Raw genomic sequence first — 21,612 nt, forward strand, 5'->3', positions numbered from 1 at the left:
TTTAAAATTTAATGTAGTTAAAGCAAAACTTGCTAATCTAATATAGTCTAATTTTAATTTTTACATATGTAAGTATGTGTGCAAATGTAAAGCCCTACAAATGTTTCTACAGTTAAAAATTCAATAGCGTTACAAACAATGTTGCTCACCAACTACTTCACGCACACATTGCCACGCTTTCCGTCATAAATCTGATTTAGTGCGGATTTAGTTCAGCGCTCCCAACTGAGCTGCACTGACCTGAATACACGAATGCCGAAATATTTCCAACAAAAAGTGCTTAGAACAGCGCATTACAGACCCAGCCATATTTTAGGCGCCCATTTAGTAACAACAGCCTTAATTTAATTTGCGCTGAACTCCGCTGGATTCACAACCAAAGCACACCAATAATGCAAAATCAAAAAATAAAACGAAAATGCGCCTAATAGCAGACTACAAATTACAAATTCGCGTTCGAACCAAGCAAATGTGCCCAAAACTATGCTACATATGCGCACACTAAGCACATTTTCAAGCATTTTTCATTCTTGTTTCGGCATTAAAACACACAATTAACTTTTATTGAACAATTTCGGCAAATAAACTCCCAACAAAAATCAACTTGCAACCGACAAGAGTGCTTGAAAAAGCTTGACCAGCGCGCGCAACTGATAGTAGCGCGTCTACATGGCTAACACACACGCGGGGCGGCGAATGTGGGTGAATTTTGAAAATTGCAAACCGCGCACATTCCACCAATTTATTTAGCCTTTTCATTTTGCTGGGGGTGCAGCCGAAACGGCTGATGCACAACATTGCAATTTCACTTTGCACACACTCAACTAAACGCCAATACAAGTTTGCTCAGCACAAAAGTGGCATTACCGTCAATGCTGTAGCTAAGCAGCCGAACAAGTAGACGCACACACACAAACTGTGCTGAACTCACATGCAGCATGTTGCAACAGCAGCTAGCTAACAGTGAGCAAAGCTGTTGAAATTACACTGCATTAAGAGATTGCGAAACACCGCTTAGACTTTTGTTAATGAAAGCTACGAAAATAAAAACAGTCATTGAAGGTTAGAGAAAAAAATTAAATGTTTGCGTTGTGTTGCACTTCAACCGACATGTGAAGACTGAGTTGAAAAGCTTTGGGTGCATTAAATTGAGACTAAGTCATACTAATACAGTTGCTAGCGAATTTGCGAATCTTGAAAATGGAAATTAAAAGCTATGTTAGCATATTTTAATATTTTATTCTATAGGCCTCAATTCAAATAGTCGACATTTTCTTTCTATTTACAATAAGTTTTCTTTGTGGGTAAATATGCTTTTGAAGCCTATTTCCACTTTGAGACCATAACTTTCTAATCAAGTTCGGAGTACTAAAAGTAATATGTAATATGGAATGAAAAGTGTCTTTTCATGTGACGCATACTTTTAGACGATTAGGCAATGGAAAAATAGCCTATATACCCCAAAACTCCTGAACCGCATTCTATCAAGACATTTTACTCTAGAAACTATAATTCAATAAAAATAATTGCTTGATATTATAACTGTTTTTCGAGATTCTAACCCCAAAACTGCAGGCATGCTTTCAAAACAAAAATATTTTTTTTTCCTTTCGAGGCATACCTTTAAGAGAATTTAATATTTTTCCTTTTGAAGTGTACTTTTATGAGATTATTTGTGGTTTCTGGTAACATATGTAGAAAAAATATTTTTTTTTTACCTTGGAAGCATACTTTTAGGAGATTATAGTAGTCCCGAGAAATATTCTTTTTCACAAATTTTTAGCGAAGTTTGTAGTTCTAGTTTTTGGGATTCTGGTGACATTTGTACTAATAGTAAAAATAAGAATATTATTTTTAAAAATAAAATTCTGCTTTTCATTCAGTTCCTAAAGACTATTTTACATGAAAAATAAAAACAGTAAGATATTTGGGGTATTTGGTGAATATACTCTAATACTTCTTTATATTTTCATATTGTAATACGCGAACTCCATAATCTTGAAAAGAAAATTTGCTTTCCCTTTTGAGGTATACTTTTAGGATAATAAGCCATTATTGAGAAATTCTACTTATAGCATTATGAATTCCAAAAAAATCCGTAATAAAGGTAATAAGAATATAATTTAAGAAATAATAATAATTTCTGCTTCATATTCAACCACTAAAGGTACTTTCTCATGAAAACTAAAAGCAGTAAAACATTTTAAGTATACTTTTCGGAGAATATACTCTAAAGAAAATAATTGATATATACATTTTCAAATTGTAATTCCAACCACCACCGTTAGATAAGAAAAAAAAACTGAAGGAAAACGATATTTTGCCTTTTGAAGTATACTTTTAGGAGATTTCGAGTTATAACATCGAAGCTTATCTGAAGATAATCTGAACATTATGATACAGATCAAGAAAAAACAGTATAATTCAAAAGTTTATACTTTTCCTGTCTAAATACGCTATCCTCGATATAAAAGAAGAAAATTTTACAGGAAAGTATAAAAGCGCTCAGGTCTTTAATATTGCCTTCTGAAAGCTCTTGAGGAAAGTTCTGTTTTCTAAATATTAAATTAAATGCATAAAAGCTCTCAAAAAGCTCTGCTATATTGCTTCAATGTTCTTTGTAACAAATAAGACATAGTCTAAGGACATTTAACGAAACAGTATAAAAGCTCCCAGGGAGTTGCTATTACTTTCTAAAAGCTCTTGAGCACAATTTTATTTTTATATGATATGATATGAAATTAGAAGCCTAAAAGCTCTTAAAATCCTAAAAGCTTTTAAAAAGCTTTGAAATATTCTTGTAATTTCTTAGAAGCCTCATTAAAAGCTTAACACAAATTTGTTTACCTGGAAAGGGAGCTTATATATAGAGCTTTTGGAACCAACCCAATTACGCGTGTCTCTCTGCTGATGGAGAGTGATCTCTACATTTACGCGGTCTCATTTCATCACAGACGTAATTATAATGTTTAACTCATTTTGTCTTCTCGAACACTATATGGTCCACTAATACCTCTATTCCGAAATAAAGTTCTTCTGTTTTCAGAATATCTCACCCTGCAAGGTTCAAATAAACAGTTTATTCATTCATTACCGCTACAATAGTTACGCTTACGGCAGCTTATTGTTGTTGTCAACTTGTTGTTGTTGTTTTTTATCTTCACTCACCACTAACGCTGCGACCAAATAACAGCTTCAACTTCAGCTTCACTGCGTTTAGTCGAAAACATTTTTCAATTTTCTGCACAAGAGCATTTTAGATGCCATACAACAGCAACAACAGCAGTTACCACCGCCATCAACACAACCACAGCTGCTGTTGCAAGCGCTGACTCTGGTCCTAGCATGGCGGCGAACATATGTGCGCTTTGCAAAAGCCTGCTTTGGCCACGGGAATGGTCGACTGGCGCGCTGACTGACTTACCGAGCGACTGTATGATTGGTTGAATGACTAACCGGCCAACAACAACAATAATGGTAGCAGTGCATATAGGGGCAAAATGCATGAAAAACTACGAGACTGTGCTGGGAAATGCAGCGTTAACGCAATGTGCAACTGAAGCCATTGGTTTATTTGTGTTGTCGATTTGGTAGTTGATATTGCTACAAGTGCCTCACTTGTTGTGTTTGTTGTTGTTGTTATTGCATTTGCTGTTGGCTGTTACTTACTTGCGGTTGCGGCAGCAATTGCGAAAACCAACAGCAGCTGTGCATTTCGATGAAGCCTCAGCAGGTCTGACGGGCTAACACACTGCCAAGCTGGCTGGGTGACTGACTGACTGCCTGCCACAGCCACAGCCATAGTCACTGTGTTGCCGTTTTGTTGCCTTTGTTGGCACGAAAAAATGCCGAAACTCAAATCGACAAACTGCAATTGCTACAGCAACAACAAAACAGGAAACGCTGTACATGCGGCACCAAACAAAGCCACTGTGGTAACAACAACAAACACGCACCCGGCAGACTCTCCGCAGTCAGCACAACACGTTGCTACTTTACCAGCGCCGCTTTGAGGGGAGGTAAGCTACGACCCAGCCTTTGTCATTTCAGCAGTCTGACCACATCAATACCAATGTAAGCACATATACACACACACATGCGCGCACAATAAACAAAGCGCACTCAATACACTCTAGCAATACACCTAGCATACCTTTAGGTGCGTTTAAGTATAATTAATTTTACCTCCTGCGTCGAAGACTCGCATGTACAACTAGAAGTGCGGCTGTTCTTGCTGCTGTTGAACTGTCCGTCTGTCAGCTCGGCCATTCTGCGTAAGCAATAATGCGTTAAATTAAAAATGTACACATACTAGCTGATGGTAGCATAACTTTGGACGCATTCATATGCTTGGCTGCATTTATAATTGCAATTCTCACAGCCTCATTTGATTTATGCCACAAAGTTGCACAATCAACCGCACTTTTTACATGCAACGCACACTCCCGCACATTCCAATGTATTGCGTGGTATCGGTTGCTTATTTGGTTGCCCCTGGAAATAGACCAAATAGTAATTACTAAAACAGTCACTGTTGCCTATGCAAAGGCGTGTGTGCATAATTGAGCTAAATTAGTAGGACTGGCCAAATGGAATGCGAAATGAGTGACATTGGCTGCTGAGTGGAGAGTTTTTACAGATCTGTGATTTTTTGATGCATTCGATTGTCTTGCTAATGGCAATTGATCTGGCGACAAATTGAGCTATTTTGAAGAGAAAAAACATTTCATAGAAAAGTTGCAAATTTTTTGACAGCTTATTTAATTTTAAGCTTAATTCTTGTTTTCAGCTTTCTTAGTTTTTTTACCTTTCGACTGATAACTGGTGAATCACTCGCGTGAGTTTTGTCCTAAGACCTCAATTGAAACGGAAATGTCCTCACAGACATTAGACTTTACATATCCCCACATAAAAAATCTAACGTTGTGATATCACACGTTTCTGCTAGCCAATCGACCGGCCCAAAATGTGAAATTATCTGCTTACCGAAGAGTTCTCACAATAAATTCATTGATTGATGCGATGGGAGGCAAGTTTCACCGTTTTGTTGAAACCAAATGTCGTTTAGATCACGAGCTTCAATTTCAGGTATCAAATAAGCTGCTATCATCGATAATGGTCGCCATTGACGGTTACTTTCTCGCAAATATCATTTTTGATTCTACCGGCCAACAAATCACATAAAACCATTCCTTTTTCTGGAATAGATGGCAGCTCTTGAATCTCTTCAGGCTCGAAAACGTTGGATCGAAAACGTTGGATCTTCTTGGAAGTTTTCAAGAGGCATTGAGCGAAACGATGGACCCAAAGAATTACGAGCGACCTCAGTTCTTGCACAAACTCTATTTTATATGCTTTCGATTTAAGATCTCGATCGTAAAATGCGAATAGACTCTCTGAGATCTTCGTGTATACTCTCAGCTTAGGCTGATATATTTTCTTCACTGCGTGCTGGACGTGGGCTGTTCGATTCGGTCCAATAGTATACAATAGTGAATGCTGGGTCCTAATATGGGTGATGGTGTTCCGAATAGTATGCTCAATACGCCGATTACGATGAACATAAGTTGAGCAAAGCAGCTTGACACGACTCACGCGTGATCTGTCGAAAAAATACTAATGATAAAAGTACCTCTTTATTTTTCTTTCACTTCTTTGATTATTAAATATTTATTTTTATTTGAGTCACCTTATACTCTTAATAAATTTTAATTGAAAATATTAAATTTTATTGAATAGTTACTATTATTAACTTCACTAAAAGCTTCAAACCACTGCAAACCGCGATTGTTAAACTCTGCTAAATCCATAATTATGATAAATGCCGCTTGGCACTCAAAATCAACAAAAACAACATTATCTATCGCAAGTCAAATATTTTTCGTCTGCATTAATAACAGCAAAGCACACCACAGCGCTTGTCAGTAATTGCGAAATACAAGCACGTTTATTTAAACGTAGCATAGCTGAAGGCGTTCAATGCTAATATAATAGCGTGTTTATTAATTTACTGACATTTACATCTCAGTAATTAATATTTATTTGTTTGCTACCTGACACAAACACAAAGTCGCACAAACAGCAGTGAACGCTTTGTTCACTTGGCAGTATTAATTTCGTGAATTTGATAGCTTTTGCAAATAATTGCATACTTTGCGGCGTTATGCGCCACTGCGCGCACAAAACGAAAGCTGCAAGTGCATGGCATTTGGCATATCTGATTTTAAAATCATGAAAATGTGTAAGTCACATTAATATATATATATATGTATATGCCTATGCATGTATATGCATATGTATGAATGTAAGTTTTCTCTTAAACACGCGCATACACACGCAAAAGTCATCAAGATGCTGTATTTGCGATAAATCTCAGTTGGCGCGCATTAATTACTAGCCTGGGGGCGTGCAGAAATCAAACGTAGCGAATGCCTCTGCTAAAGTCATGTATACGCAGCATTTTAGGCGCCAAATCTTAATTAAAAGCAGACTTTTTTCATGTTTAAACATGTGTAAGTTGAGAGAGTGAAAAATCAGTTGTATTAACGTATACATTGCTATGAGTATACTAGGGTGGTCCTGAAGAAGATTTTCGGGTTTTAATTGCTTGTTATGAGTAAATGAAAAAAAATTCATAATTTCAACTTTTACGCAACAATATTGCCACCTGTTGGAAAATTTTATTTAAAAAAAATGTTATTTAAATGTTTAGTTAAAACGCTCACAGCTGTTCCAAAACTTGGTGATTGAAAAAAAGTTTGGTTAAACGTTACCACCTATTTCTTGAAATAAAAAAAAAATTATAAGACAAAGAAACCCAAAAACGCAGTTCATAAACTATGGACTTATGTATATATAATAATATATTTTCTTTTATTTTATTAAATTTTCCGGAACTTTTTCCTTGTGAGCCGTCGAAATTTTTCTTCCTCTGCTTAATATTCCTCCAAATGTATACATACATACTCTTTCGTGAACTCACATTTTTGTGCGCAAAACTTCAGTTATCCTACATACATTCCAGCTTTCATACGCAGCCTCATTATTGATATACTTTTAGGCGCTATTTTATTTTCCCTTTTATATGCCGATATCAATTTTGCTTTGTAATGCCGACATTTTCGTCACGCTTTTATTGCGCACAATCATTTTAATTACGTTGCTCATTTAAGCGTTGCCTAACTTTAGGAGCGTAGCATTGCGGAAAGGCTGGCTGTGTGGCACAAAAACGCATACTTTTGCGAAATAATTACTTTTTAGTCCGTTATTTGCAGAAGAATGATTGATTGGATGCTCGATGTAAAGTTTAAATTCATGTATTTCAATATAAATAATAAAAAGTTTTAATTGAAAAATATTTTCAACTTAAACAAGAGGCAAATTATGTACGAAGAAGTGGGCGTCATAAAAGTGAAACTTCGATGAGTGCGTTTTATGCAATACAATAAGAAGAGTGAAAATAGTCGAAATTATATTTTCAACATTTAAGGTGGCAACCCTCCCAAAGAAAACATTTAATTATAAAATTTATTGAAACTAGGTGGCAACCCTTCTCAACAAATACTTTCACAGTGTTTCTTTATTTTATAATTTTTTAAATTGAAATTTAAAAATGCGCTGCAATCTACTATTCAAAGTATTTCATAAAAAAATTAAACCGGCAACTCTGAAAATAGTCTCTCCGCTTTCAAATACCCAGCACTATCGTCACATTGATATTTGTTAAATTTTTTAATAAGCTGTAAAGCAAACGCACACAGTTAGTGCTTCCAATAAGCTTTAAAGACTTTTGGTGCCTTTTGCTGGCAACATTTATTTGCCAGCTATTTACCTTAATTTAAAAAAAATCACCGTTATGAAGATTTTAAGCCACTTTTTCCAAAAGTAATCTCACCGCTCAAAGTTGAAAAGGTTATTGATGGCTGTCAACTTAATATTAATGTTTTTATGGACATATGTACTTAGTCAACCGTTGTTCATGTTGGCAAATATAGATAGTGCTTACCTCAATGTACATACGTACATACATATGTATGTATTTGTAAGCAAATATTTACACAAGAGTTTGTATATTTCTATAAATAGTACGCATGTATATGTTTTCCAATGCAAATCGCTGAAATGTGTGGCTTTTTTTTATCAACTTAATGCACTGACCTGATTTATTCATGCACATTTTCAGGCGCATTTTAATAAAATATGCCAATTCAGTGGTAAATAGTGCGCATTAAATGTTGTTGGCGTTGCTGACTTTATTAAAACACTCGCGCATTTATTTATTGAATAAATGCTTACTTTTGTTGAGTTTTCAAATTTTTTCAAACGAATTGTGGTTCGTCAAATGAGCTGGAAAAGGGGATTAATATTATGAGAGATATAAAAAAACTTTAATATAAATATTTGTAAAATTACATGGAATATGCTCTCCACAAGCATTTTGTATGCAAAATAGCTTATCGATGCTTTTAAAAACCGGAAATAAAACCAAGTTAATACCAGGTTCTGATTTTGATAGTGCGGCCTCGGGTTAGCTTGCCTCTTTAACTCTTTTATTCACTCTGATGACGGTGATTTGAGTCCTTTTAATATCACTTTTGATCATTAGCGTTCTGTTTTCATTTATCTTTTCTCTTATTACTTTATTCAAACATATTACACTATCTCAATAATACAACATCTCAACAGTACCACACTCTTACTGAAACACACAGTTTGTTTGATCGCTCTTAAAAAGCATGGTAAACCAGCATATCTGCTGAAACACTTTCCTAGAAATTATTTAATTAATTATTACATTAAATTACTTATATTCCAATTTTAAATACAATCTGTGACTGCTAAGAATATCTAACCTCAAAAAAAGCGTTCAAATAGAAATATATGTTTGCCTGAAACAGAACCTCTTCCTAGGAACAACAGGAGAAATATTAAAAAAATCTATAGATATTCGCCTCAGCAGTGTTTCCCTGGAGGTTCAAGAGAAATATTTTTAAAAAATCTAAACAAACTAGACTCAGAACTTTACCTTAGAAACACAAAAATAACATTCTAAAATAAACTATCAATATTCAACTCCACAAACAAGATTCAACTAGAATAGCAAGATAAATGAAAAAATGTAAAGAAACTATACTCAGAATACTCTCTTGGAAGGATCAAGATAATTATTATAAACCGTCAATATTCAACTCAATAAGCAAGATTTCCTTAAGATCAATCAATATTCAACTCCACAAGCAAGATCCTTCTAGCAAGATCAAAAAAAATTGTTTTAAAATGATGTATCAATATCCAATCCACAAACAACACTGAGATACTTCCTATTACTCTCAGACAGTCTAACAACACATGCACTAACTTTGTTCCTATAAGCTATCACTGAAAGAAACTAATTACAATCTCTTATGATAGTTGAGCTCAATAACACGTTTAATACGCTCGAATATTGTAACTGCTTATACTCAATTTGGCTTTAATATTTCGCCAAATACAAACCAGATCTTCGCTGTATCAGAGTAAACCTCCTCGATAGGACAACCATGTCATTGATTCTGTGGCATGCTATTATACAAAATAATGCTTAGGTTAGCTTTTAACGGAATCCACATAATGTGTGACTGACTCTAACCCCAAAAAAAGCTCTCAAATTGAAATATAAAATATTTAAACCGATTGCTGAAGAAACCTAACCTGAAAACATCAAAACAAAAATTATTATTAAATATATTATTTATTATGACTTTTAAGGTCTACATGTATCTTATCTTACACAATCATTTTGAGATAATCGAAAGTGCTCGAACAATCGAAAATAACGTTGACTAAAAATAAAAGAAGTTGAGCGATAATTAAAAAAAAAAAACTTTGGCTATTAAGAAAAACGAATATAAGAAGAAGATCTCAAATGATTATATTGTTGTTATTGTAAATACTATTTATGGCTGCTAGGAAAATCAATAGTAAATACAATTTGTGACTGCTATTAAAATGTTACAGTCTGTCAAGTAAGAGCGTGGTCGTGTTAATTTATAAAAAAATTATTTTATGAAACTTTCATATTTATATATATGTACATTGTACACATTACAAACAATGATGCAATTTGGTCAATAATGTGTCCAGCCACCACCGGCGTCGAGAATTTCCTGGCATCTCCGAGGCTAATCTACTAATTCCACTAATTTGAAGGCGTATTCTAGTGGCAAGGATCTCCATATCCGACGAATTTCGTAAGAAATAGACTTCAAAGTCTATGCGCGTCTACCACAAAGCTTCTGCTTTATATATGCCCACACACTTTCAATAGGGTTTGCATCGGGCGACAACGACGGCCAATCCAATGTAACGATACCAGATTGAGTTTTTAACTGAGTACAGAGCTTGCTGTGGTGTTTAGGATCGTAGTCCTCCTACAGAATCCAATCTTCATTTTTTATGATGAACCATCGTTTGGCAGATGGCAGTAAAGCCTTTTTGTAGATTTTTATCATTTTCTCGGCATTTAGGTTGTCAGTAAAGAGGTACAAAGTGCCGAATCCCTGCTTTGAGAAGCAGCCCCAAAGATGCACCTTTATTCCATGTTTTACGGTCCGCTGAACAAGCCTATTGGTGGAAGTTGACCAGGCTCGCGTGAGAACAGAACGTGCCCATATAGAACATTCATCAGTAAAAATGACATTGTCAGAATCTCTATCAATATTCTCATGCGCCCAAGCGAGTCGCTTCGTCACAAGTTTTCAGTCAACAGAGGCTTCTTCATTGTGTTGCGCCATTTCAGATCATGAATATGAAGAAGGGTTCGGATAGTTTCGTAGGATATATCTAAACCTTTTGCCATTACTTTGCTTGTCCTTGTGGCAGTGTTAAAGCAGAAATCCGCGAAAACAGATTCACTATTCCTTTTTCATCTTTTTTGTACACTTTTCCTATCGAACCACGTTTTGGTAAATCATCGACATTTTTAGCCACTTTATATCGCTGTATCCACATCTATACAAATGCCTTCGACTTTCTCATATATGTAGCAGCCGCTGATTGCGACATTTTGGAAGCTTTCGGGTGTATGCAAAGGAACACAGCCTCATAGGACGACGCGTACTTAGCACTCATGGCGTTTAACGTGATTCTCTTTCAAAAGATCAACGACAACTGAACCTTTGTTGACAATGCATCAAGGACAAAGCTTTCCTCTATCGGCTCGCGAAGGATTTAGAGTGAAATCTTTCATTAACTGTCGGTAAAGTCGACCACGCTCTTACTTGACAGACTGTAGCTCAAAATTTATAATACTATAATAAAAATACTTTAATTCTTAATGCTAAACGAATCTGCTAACAAGACCTAACCTCAAAATAAAGTGTTATTTTCATGCAAAATAAATTTATTTTTACACTTTGGACTTATCATTGAAAATAAATCATATTTCTTAATTTCAACCTAATCTCAAAATAAAGTATTATTTTCATGCAAAATAAAATTATTTTTACACTTAGGACTTAACATTGAAAATAAATCATATTTCTTAATTTAAACCTAAACTCAAAAAAATTCAAATTACATTTATTTTTAGACCTCAGACTTAAAATTCATTATAATTACTGAAAATAAATCATAGTTATTTTATCACAAATTAAAATTTGTGGCCTCAAGTTACAAGCGCATCCTTATTATACTCTCTAGACAATAAAAAAAAACTTATTTACTTTTAAAAACTAAAAAATATGCATATTTTAATATAAATTAATTTAACACTTAGCCGATCAAATATTAGACAGCATTTTACTAACCAAATGTTTGCGTTGAAAATGCCCTGCAGACATCAATGATTTCTCACATAATAAAAATATCAAATTTGTACATTTTTGCATTTTATTACACTAACAAAAACACTACTAACTGCATTTGCAATGAACATGCAACAACTATACGCTTGCATAGCCAAACTTTAAATTAATAAAAATTTGATTTAGTTCCAACTAACACATATTTGTATGCAAACTTATGTATGTAAATGTGGAAAGCATAGAAAAAAGTTAGCACTTTCGGCAATTTAATGCAATTTAGCTGCGTTAACTAAGCAAATTTGCGCAAGAAATAATGCGCTTCAACGCCGCTGCCAGCAATTTTATGCTCTCACGCATTTATATCCAGCAATTTTTATTGTTTTTTTTTTATAAAAAAATATATATTTGTATTTATAACGGCATATTTTATCAATATTTTACTAAATGCATTTGTGTTGCTGCGTTATTTCTTCTATTTTCATGTGCGCATACGTGTCTACCAATACAACAAACAAAACGCCACATAAAACTGTATAATGTACAACGACATCAACGCGTCGCATACTTCAATACACGCCCCAACATAATCAACTAACCGTCAAACTTGCCAAACATATCGCTTTAAACACCGCCACACATGCCGCACACCCACGCGCATATTAATATATACACACCGTGTATATGTACAGCACTGGCCGCAATCAGCCACCGATGTATACGGAAACTTTGTCGGAAAGTTTGGCGCTGATGATCACCTCGCTGTCGGTCGAAATGGAAGGCAAATATTATTGCACCGCCTCCTATGCAAATACGGAATTAATGAATACGAGCGTTATAATTAAAACTTATGGTAAGTTTCTATTTAACTATTTCGCTATTACGATTGCTAACTTTTTGTCAGCGACGCGTATGTGCTGGCGTCGCTATGCTGCTGGCGCTCAACCCAAGTGGTGCACTTAAGCGCGCACTTAAGTGCTGTATAACGGTTATAGCGCGCCACAGTTCAACTTGCCACTACTAGCTAACGCCAATTTCGGCATGTTTTGCTGCTGAAGTTTGTTATTGCTTATTATACCCAGAACAAGGTGTACGAAATTTGCCACGAAGTTTGTAACAACCAAGAGGGAACGTCGGAGATGCTATAAAATGCATATATAGTATAAATTATCAGCATGGCGAGCTGAATGTGTTTCGTCATGTCCGTCATGTCTGTATATACGCGAACTCGTCCCTTGATTTTTGAGATATCGTCATGAAATTTTTAACATGGGCTTTTCTCCCTAATAAGCTACTCAATCGGCAGTATCGTCGAAATTAAATTCTTGGAAAAAAAAAAATTTATTTGAAAAACTATTTTTACAAAATTTGGCATGAATTATCGTCATGGCAAAGCAACAATACCCGTGAAAATTTTCTGAATAGGAATGCTATTATATACGAGGTATGACAATTAAGTAATGACACTGAAAGCTCTGCCATCCCCTTCAAAGTAGTCCCCTTGGGCAGCTATACAGCAATTCCAGCGCTACGAATTGAACAATTATACTAAAGTTCTTGTATGGAACATTTTTTTATTTGAAAAAATATCTTTACAAAATTTCGCAAGGATTATTGTCTATGAGAAAGCAACAATATCCACGGAAATTTTCTGAATCGGAATGCTATAGCATATGCCCTAGGAATTGAACAATTATAATAAAGATCTTGTATAGAAAAAATTTTAATAAAAAAAATAAAAATTATTTAAAAAAAATTTATTTAAACAAAAAATTTTATTTAAAAAAAAATTTATTTAAAAAAAAATTTATTTAAAAAAAATTTGTACAAACATTCGCATGGATTATTGCCTAAGAAAATGTTGTAATATCAGAAGAAATTTTCTAGATCAAAACTCTATAACAAATATGTAGCTGCCATCCAAACTGAACGATTAAAATCAAGTATTTGTCTCAAAAACTTGTTTATTTGACGAGGTATCTTCAGAAAATTTGACCGGAATTAATGTTTAGGTAACGGCATAAACTCCGAAAAAATGGTCCAGATCGGATCTCTATAGCATATAGCTGCCACACAAACTAATCGATCAAACAATTAATTAATAAATTGTGAAATTAAAATTTGTATGGAAACATTTTTATTTGTGAAGGGTATTACAACTTCGCTGCAATCAAAGTTAACATTTCTACTTATTTTTTGTGTATAGTTTTTCCTTAGAAATTTATTTTATTGCTGTTTCGAATTTTGCGTTTTGTTCCGTGTGAGCGCTCCGCTGCGCTGCTTGTCTGCCAAATTGTGGTATTGCATTGCTATACCACCAACACATACAAGCTTTATGCGCTCAGCACGCAAACAAACAAATCCACTTTACCAAACACACACACAAGCGTTGCAAAAGTTCGCACATTTACCGCAAGCAAGTAACTCGAGCGTGCATACTTTATGCAATTGCCGGCATGCGAAATGACCCACTGTGCAACGACATTTTGGCAAAAGAAAATACTCAACAAAAACACCAGCAAACTGCCGGCAAGAAAATGCAATAATAAGTTGTGTACGCTGTTGCCGACTTTTAGGCGCACGAGCAATATGTGCGATATGTGCTGTTATAAGCGAGTGGCAAACGTGGCTGCAGCAAAGTTCCGCATAACTGCAAGCGTACGTGTGTGTTTAACAGCAATTATGCTGGTCATAAACAAGTTGTTGCAAGTGTTGGCAAATGGGCGTGTTGCCTGCACGCTGCTTGCCACACATACACTTATGTACATGTGTATTAGTGCAACTTTTACTTAGCAAATTTTTAGTTTTCATAAATTGCATTTCATAAGTTTTTAATAAAATTTTTTCTCTATTTCGGAAAGTTGGTTTTTTGGCCATAGACCGATTTCTTGTGGTCTCGTTTAGTACCATAACTGCTTGTAGAGCTTAAAATATACACTTGTGTATGCACATAGCTGGCGCATTGCAGCGTTATATGCTATTTATTCTATAACAGTGTTTATATAAAAGTGTGCGCTTGCAGTTATCTATGAAATTTGCAAAGTTCTTAACCAAATATGGCCTGATAATTTCGGCAGTTAAGCAAATATGAAAATAAATAGTATTTTTAAGCCCAAAAAGGCAACCACACATTTGCCTATGAGCACTGCATGGCAAGTGTGAAAGTTACTTATTTTCTTGCCATTAGTGAAACGAAAATATTTTTCTTGTAATTTTTGATAGAATTTAGTTTAAACATATAATATATGCTAAATATATTTTGTGATTATTTTCGTGAAATAAATTAGTCAGCAGTTTTATATAATAATGAGATACGAGGTATGACAATTAAGTAATGAGACTGATTCCATAAAAACCGTATATTTGAAGATTATTTTACAACTCTGCCATCCATGCTTCGTAACATTTCTGGAACGCTTCGACTGGGATGTCCGCGAGTACCCTAGTCACGGCTGCCTGGATGTCCGTAATCGACTCAAAATGGGTTCCTTTGACCACGGATTTTGTTTTAAGAAACTTTTTTGTTTCTCAGGGTTATCTGTGTAGACAAGCAACTTCACATAGCCCTACAACACATAGTCCAGGTTGGGTGTTTGGCATATTGCGCCATTTGTTTGGTACCAAAAGTCGTCCACATCAATTTCCTCCAATTCTACTTATTATTCTTCTTCTTTACTGGCGTATACAAAGCTTATGCGTTTATAGCCGAGTTAACAACAGTGCGCCAATCATTTTTTCTTTTCCCGAAACCTATCTCTTGAGCACTACCAAGTCCAACTCATTAGATGATGTCATTGTTCATGCCTCGGTACCGGTAATGATGATATAGACGGGAATAATGAGTGACTTACAGAGTTTGGTTTTTGCTCATCGAGAGAAGATTTTACCTTTCAATTGCCTACTCAGTCCAAAGCAGCAGCTGTTGGCAAGAGTGATTCGGCGATGGATTTCAAGGCTGATATACTTGATGGTGTTGATGCTGATTCCAAGTTAGCCAAAGAATCTACGACTTCAAAGTTATGATTGTCAACAGTGCCGTGCGAGCCAAGGTGCGAATGCGATGACTCTTTCTTCCTCCATCCTCCAATTCAAGCACGAAAAACTAAAATTTTTTCAAATTATTTTAAGGGGCTTGCAAAATATATTAATTTTTGAAGGAGTTATTTAAATAAAAAAAAAATAATAAATTTTCTACAAGTCAGTCTGAAATATTTGACAACTAATACGATATTATAACATTCAGCACGAATTGGCTTTAAGCGAAAACAAATAACTATTTCCAAAGAAATTCACGCCAAAATTTGACCGGCAAACGCAAAATTGTGTAGCCTAAATAATGCCCAAGAAGGAAATTGTTAACGCAGAAAAGTATGTGTATGCGCATAAAACAAACACAGGCAAACGCCGAAAATATGCGCTTCAATATAATGTTGCGTATACGCCATGGCGCACGGCAGCGTGGAAATATATACAAAGCAATCGTCTATAAACAGCTTTCGCTGTGAAAATGTTGTTTACAAAACCGAAATTCGTATGGCAATTGCAGCAATTTTACTTACTTGCAAATTTTGCACAGAATTTCGCACACAAATATGCGCATATAAACGAAATTATTTGCGCAAGCGATTGAGTTGGTAGCGATAAAGAAATTTTGGAATTTTCTTGTTATGTAAATATATATATGAGAATTATATTTCCAATATCAAGCGATCATGCTTCGAGCAAATTTCGGCGTATATAGTCAATAATAATAAAATTATGAAAATATGCGTCGATATTAAATGATGTTTAGACTGCGCGTCAAGCGCCAAGCAATTCAAAGAATCTGCAGCAATCAGCCACTAGTGCTGCCATGTTTCCGTGAGGACTTTGGCAAGTGGTTCGACCAGTAAAAATAAATAGAAAATCATAGTGTATCATAGAACTGTAGAACACTTAACTTTACGACTTTCCCAGGCACTCTTCTTCAAAGCTGTGCACTTATGTTCGCAGTCTACTCGTACTTGAGTAGACTTAATAGTGTGAGTATCAGCATTGCTGCAGGCGAAAATTGTTGCTTGCAATAAGATTTCACAGCTATTTACTTATTTATTTTACTACCACCAAATTAAATAAACGAAATGAACGTTTCGAAGAGCGAACTCAGTGGAAAATATTAAATAAATATGTACATATACATATATATACTGTAGATATATGTATATACTTATATACTTTAATATGTGTACATATGTTTTAAGAATATTTATTATTGCTCTGTATTGTTGCCAGAGTTATGAAAACGTCACCAGTTGTGTTTTTTTTTAGATTCCTTTACCCAAAAGTTTTTTTTTTAAACAATGTGGCAACGACGATAAATGTTATTATTGTACTAAAGTTTGTTTTAATGAAAATTAGAAATAATTTCATTTTTTTCTTACAAGTAATTGTATTTCCATTACAATTTCAGCCTATATTTTTTAAATTTAAACATGTGGCAACATCTTTTGCCACTCCAGAAAAGTTTTATCGAAGACATAGTAATATTATATATTTTATATTTTACCCTAATCGGTATATGTATGTGTTCGAGTATATATTTTCTTAGCTATACAGCGCAGTTGAATGAATTTCCCTGTTGACAGTATCAATTGCAGCTGACTTCGCACACCAACAACAATACCTATGTCAACTGCAGCAATATCAATAAAAATATAAAGGCATTACTTGTAGAGAAATAGTCTTAGGGGCCGTTTATATATGTATGTATATATGTATATTAGTTGTATTGTATGTACATTTGTATATTAGTTGTATTGTGGGCCTAGTGTCAGATAGGCGAACTAGAGCAGCAGTTTATTCAAAGTTAGCAACGAGTGGTTCATATGTGCTTAAAATTGAGTTGAACTATGAGACTTTCTTTGTTAATGGCACAGTTGCAACATTGTTACGCTTAAAAACCTCTCCTTTTTCAAAACTGTTAACTAGTTACATTTTACACCGGTTTGTAACTAGTTATGAAACGAGTGGTTTTAAACTAGTCCAAAATACTTTATTTTCAAACATTAAAACTCATATGGGAAACGTAACTAGTAACATTTTGTACTGCTTTCTAACTGGTTATGAAACGAGTGGTTTCAAACTAGTCCAAAATATTTTCTTTTCAAACATTAAAACTCATATGGGAAACGTAACTAGTAAGATATTGTACTGCTTTGCAACTGGTTATGACACGAGTGGTTTCAAACTAGTCCAAAATATTTTATTTTCAAACATTAGAAACCATATGGGAAAATATAAATACTTAAGCAAATACTTACATACGTGCACATCTAAGTCTGTATTTGTGTATATGTATATTATACCTCCATATGCAGTGGCATGATGAAGCTGTTGTTGTTGCATATTTTCTGCAAATTTTTCGTTTACTTTCAATCGAAGATTTTCAGGCAACTTGCTATCGCATCCAAGTGGAAAATAGTTTTGCCAAATTGCACACACTTATGCATATTAAACAACAACAAACAGCTCCAGCAACAAAATAAATAACTTGGTGCTAGCAGTCTCCTATGGGGAGCATGGCGTTGTAAGAATTTGCGGAAAATAAATGCCAAATAAATAGTTTGCACTTGCATAGAGAACTATAATCTATATATACACAAATATATATATACATACATATTCATCTTTATATGCACATATGTTTTTACTTACCAATCATCCGTAGAGAAAATGCTGCAAATATGAATTGTTTGATGAAAGCTGATTGTATTAAGCTTACACATGCATTCACACATAATATGAGCATATTTAGTAAAGTAATAAAAAAAAACCAAAAGCTTGAGTACCAGAGTATATTAAGTATACTATATATAGATGCCATAAAGTGCAAAAATAATTGCTTGTTGGGCGTTTAAGTTACGGTATCGAGCATAAAATACGGAGAAAAAGTTTCGGTACTCATAGTATTCTGAAAATAATTAAAATTCTTAAAAAAAAGCATAAAAAATCTTTGAAGTAAATACTTAAAAACTGCTTTAAAAAATGTATTTATTTAAAAGCCAAACTTTTTTCTTGATATGTGGTAACTCTTTTTTCTGTTAGAGTTTAATATTTCAAACACAAATTTAGTTTTTTCAAAACTCGTATTCTTTATTTAGAATAGTTATTATTTCAACAAAATTAACTCTTAATTACAAAAATATATATTTCAATCATGACTCAATAGTGTTGAGTACGATGAGCTTTTGAATTACTTCATGTAGTATACACACATTATTCCACCACACTGCACCCAAGGGTAGGAATATTCGTTTTATTGCAACTTACCCTTTTCTTATTGAAATAACTGTACTGTTTTGTAATTAAATCAAGTTTCAAGCCAACTCAAAAAGCAATGAAAACTGTAAATGACACAAAAAAATATTTTTCTATTTATTCGCATTTAAGTGTGTGCATTTGATATTGCTTTTGTGTAGAAGATAAAACACATCTTTGTTCACTTAAGTTCCTTTGTGTCATAAAAATGATTTTAATAAATTGCTGAAACTTTGTGCTGTCATTATGAATTTGTCGTACATGATAACTGTAAATGATATAAATAATAAGTAAAGGCGACTTAATTGAGTTCATTTTAATTGAATTTTCTATTGCTTTTGTTTGGCACATAAAAGAAAGGAGAATGCAAAGACAAACTATTTGTTTACAATAAATGAATGAAAGAGAGTTTAAAATTGAAAAAAAATAAATAAATAAATAAAAGCAATTTTAACATGAATGTCACTGAAGTTAAATTCTGGTTGTAGAAATTCGTTCGCAACGTCTTTTGTGCGTAAATTAGAAATAGTTTATATTTAAATTTGTTGCTTAAATTACTGTTGAAGTGTTCTAATTGCTTTTACAAAGTAACTTTGTGATACTTATTGTATGTTAGAAAGAAAGAAAATGTGCTGCTAAAGGCATTCCTAACGAGTTAAATAAACATAATTTCATAAAATCATCTAAACTAGTTTTGGTATAGAAAAATGTATGGTATTTCTTAAAATATATAACCACTGATTAAAGTTATTTAGCATACGTTAAGGCGCATATTAGTTATGTGGTCAATGTATTAGGTCGTGAAATGAGTTTTGAACATGCAATGTTTTTATTTCAATATTAATACTCTTAACCCATTATTATGAAGAAAGCATTATGTTATTTTTAACCTTCGGTAAACTTAATATTTAGTAATTATACAATAAGGTTAGACACCGTTCTTATTTTGCAAATATATTGTATTCCTAGCATGTAGCCTACAATTAGGCGCAATTGAACGCCATCAGAGAAAAAATGGGGAATTACAACTAATTACTAAGAATTATTGAGAATATCTGCTATTTTCATATATAGCAAATATACACCATCTTTTAGTAGCTATAATATTTATTTATTAAATATACATACATATACAGTTTTTTTTATTTGGGTGATATAAGAGTTATCACTACTTTTATGAGTCAGCAGTCTATGTCCGGAGCTACTTCATATATAAAAATTGTGGTAAAAGCTCTCTTCGCGTTCCATATACACACTAGGCCAAAGAAGAGAATCACTTAAAAAAATTGGCCAACTAGTATTCAAACTTCTCATACTGAGTCACAGTACTAATCTCATCTTCAAACCGAAAATATTGACTTTAGTCAGAGGTTGTTGAGATATTTTTAACTGAAATAGATAGTTATTCAATTTAAAAATTTGAGACTGCATGAGATTTGTATTGAACTCCATATAAAATTCCCATTTTGACATTTTAAAACGAAATACCGGCTACAGCGTCGCCTTTTTCAGGAGGGTCCCGATAAACAAAGGAAACCTGTTATACACTTTTCTACTGTTTGAGTAATTTTTTAAGGAACTCAACGTGTACGCTAAGCAAAAACCAAAATAATAATAATGAACTCTTTCAAAATCCAGGAATGACTTAACCTCACAAAAATTGACTTTGATTAAGCGCGCAGAAAACATCGAGTTCATTCATGACAATTTTTCTTAAAAAGCCCATAACCTTGGACATCTATCTTACTTTTTCACTACAAGTAAGCAAATTGAAATTCAATTTGTCAATAATAAGCTTTCATTGCAACAAGATAATAAATCACATTAAATTGATCTCCATGTACTAAAAAGGCCATCAGATGTCCACGCGGATATGGGAAAATAGAAAATATACCAAAATGCATGAAAGCACAAAAGGCGAAACTTCCTTCCACTTTGTGTCAGATAATTGACCAATCCAAATAACAAACAAACTGAATTTACAACTTTTCAATGAAAATAAAAATACAGACAGCTAAATGCAATGCGCATACATGCATGGGATAAGCAGACATAGGCCAGTAGTAAACAGAATGCAGTAAGAAATCCAGCCTTAGCCAAAATGGAAGGGGGTACGAAAAGCCAAAGCCAATACGACAAGACGCTTTGTGTAAAGAACATTCGCAAATAGATGACTCAGTGCCAATAAATTGCAAATAAAATTTCATGCCAATTCGAAAATGTAATCTAAAGCATATATGTTAGGGCTATATGAAGGAAAAATACATTAGCAATGCAAATAAAATGCAAGGAGACAATATATGAAAGAAAAAATGGATAAGTAGCAGCCGTGCGGGATATGGGAGAGCTGAGGCTAGCAAAACACGAGAGAAAAGAACGAAGAGCTGCTAGTCGTAGAGACTGTCAGTGAGAGATACACATTGAAATCAAACGGGTAAGAAAAGCAGACGGGTGACGAGGATTGGTCTTGATATATGAAGCTTGGATATACATATAAAGTATACTGTTATACCTAAGCAGAAGCAAAGTAAAATCC

The 21,612-nt window shown here is 34.0% G+C and overlaps 1 protein-coding gene across 8 annotated transcripts in view; it reads left to right on the forward strand.

The window, feature by feature from the left end:
- LOC105234203 (fasciclin-2) overlaps positions 1–21,612 on the forward strand; it is a 265,932-nt gene that overhangs the window by 215,632 nt on the left and 28,688 nt on the right. For all 8 annotated transcript variants that reach the window (XM_049455950.1, XM_049455952.1, XM_049455951.1 and 5 more), the window contains one exon: positions 12,473–12,633. In XM_049455950.1, the coding sequence (XP_049311907.1) occupies positions 12,473–12,633 (161 nt within the window). The remainder of the gene's footprint in view (positions 1–12,472; positions 12,634–21,612) is intronic.

The sequence above is a fragment of the Bactrocera dorsalis genome, chromosome 4, assembly GCF_023373825.1.
Source record: "Bactrocera dorsalis isolate Fly_Bdor chromosome 4, ASM2337382v1, whole genome shotgun sequence".
NCBI lineage: Eukaryota > Metazoa > Arthropoda > Insecta > Diptera > Tephritidae > Bactrocera > Bactrocera dorsalis.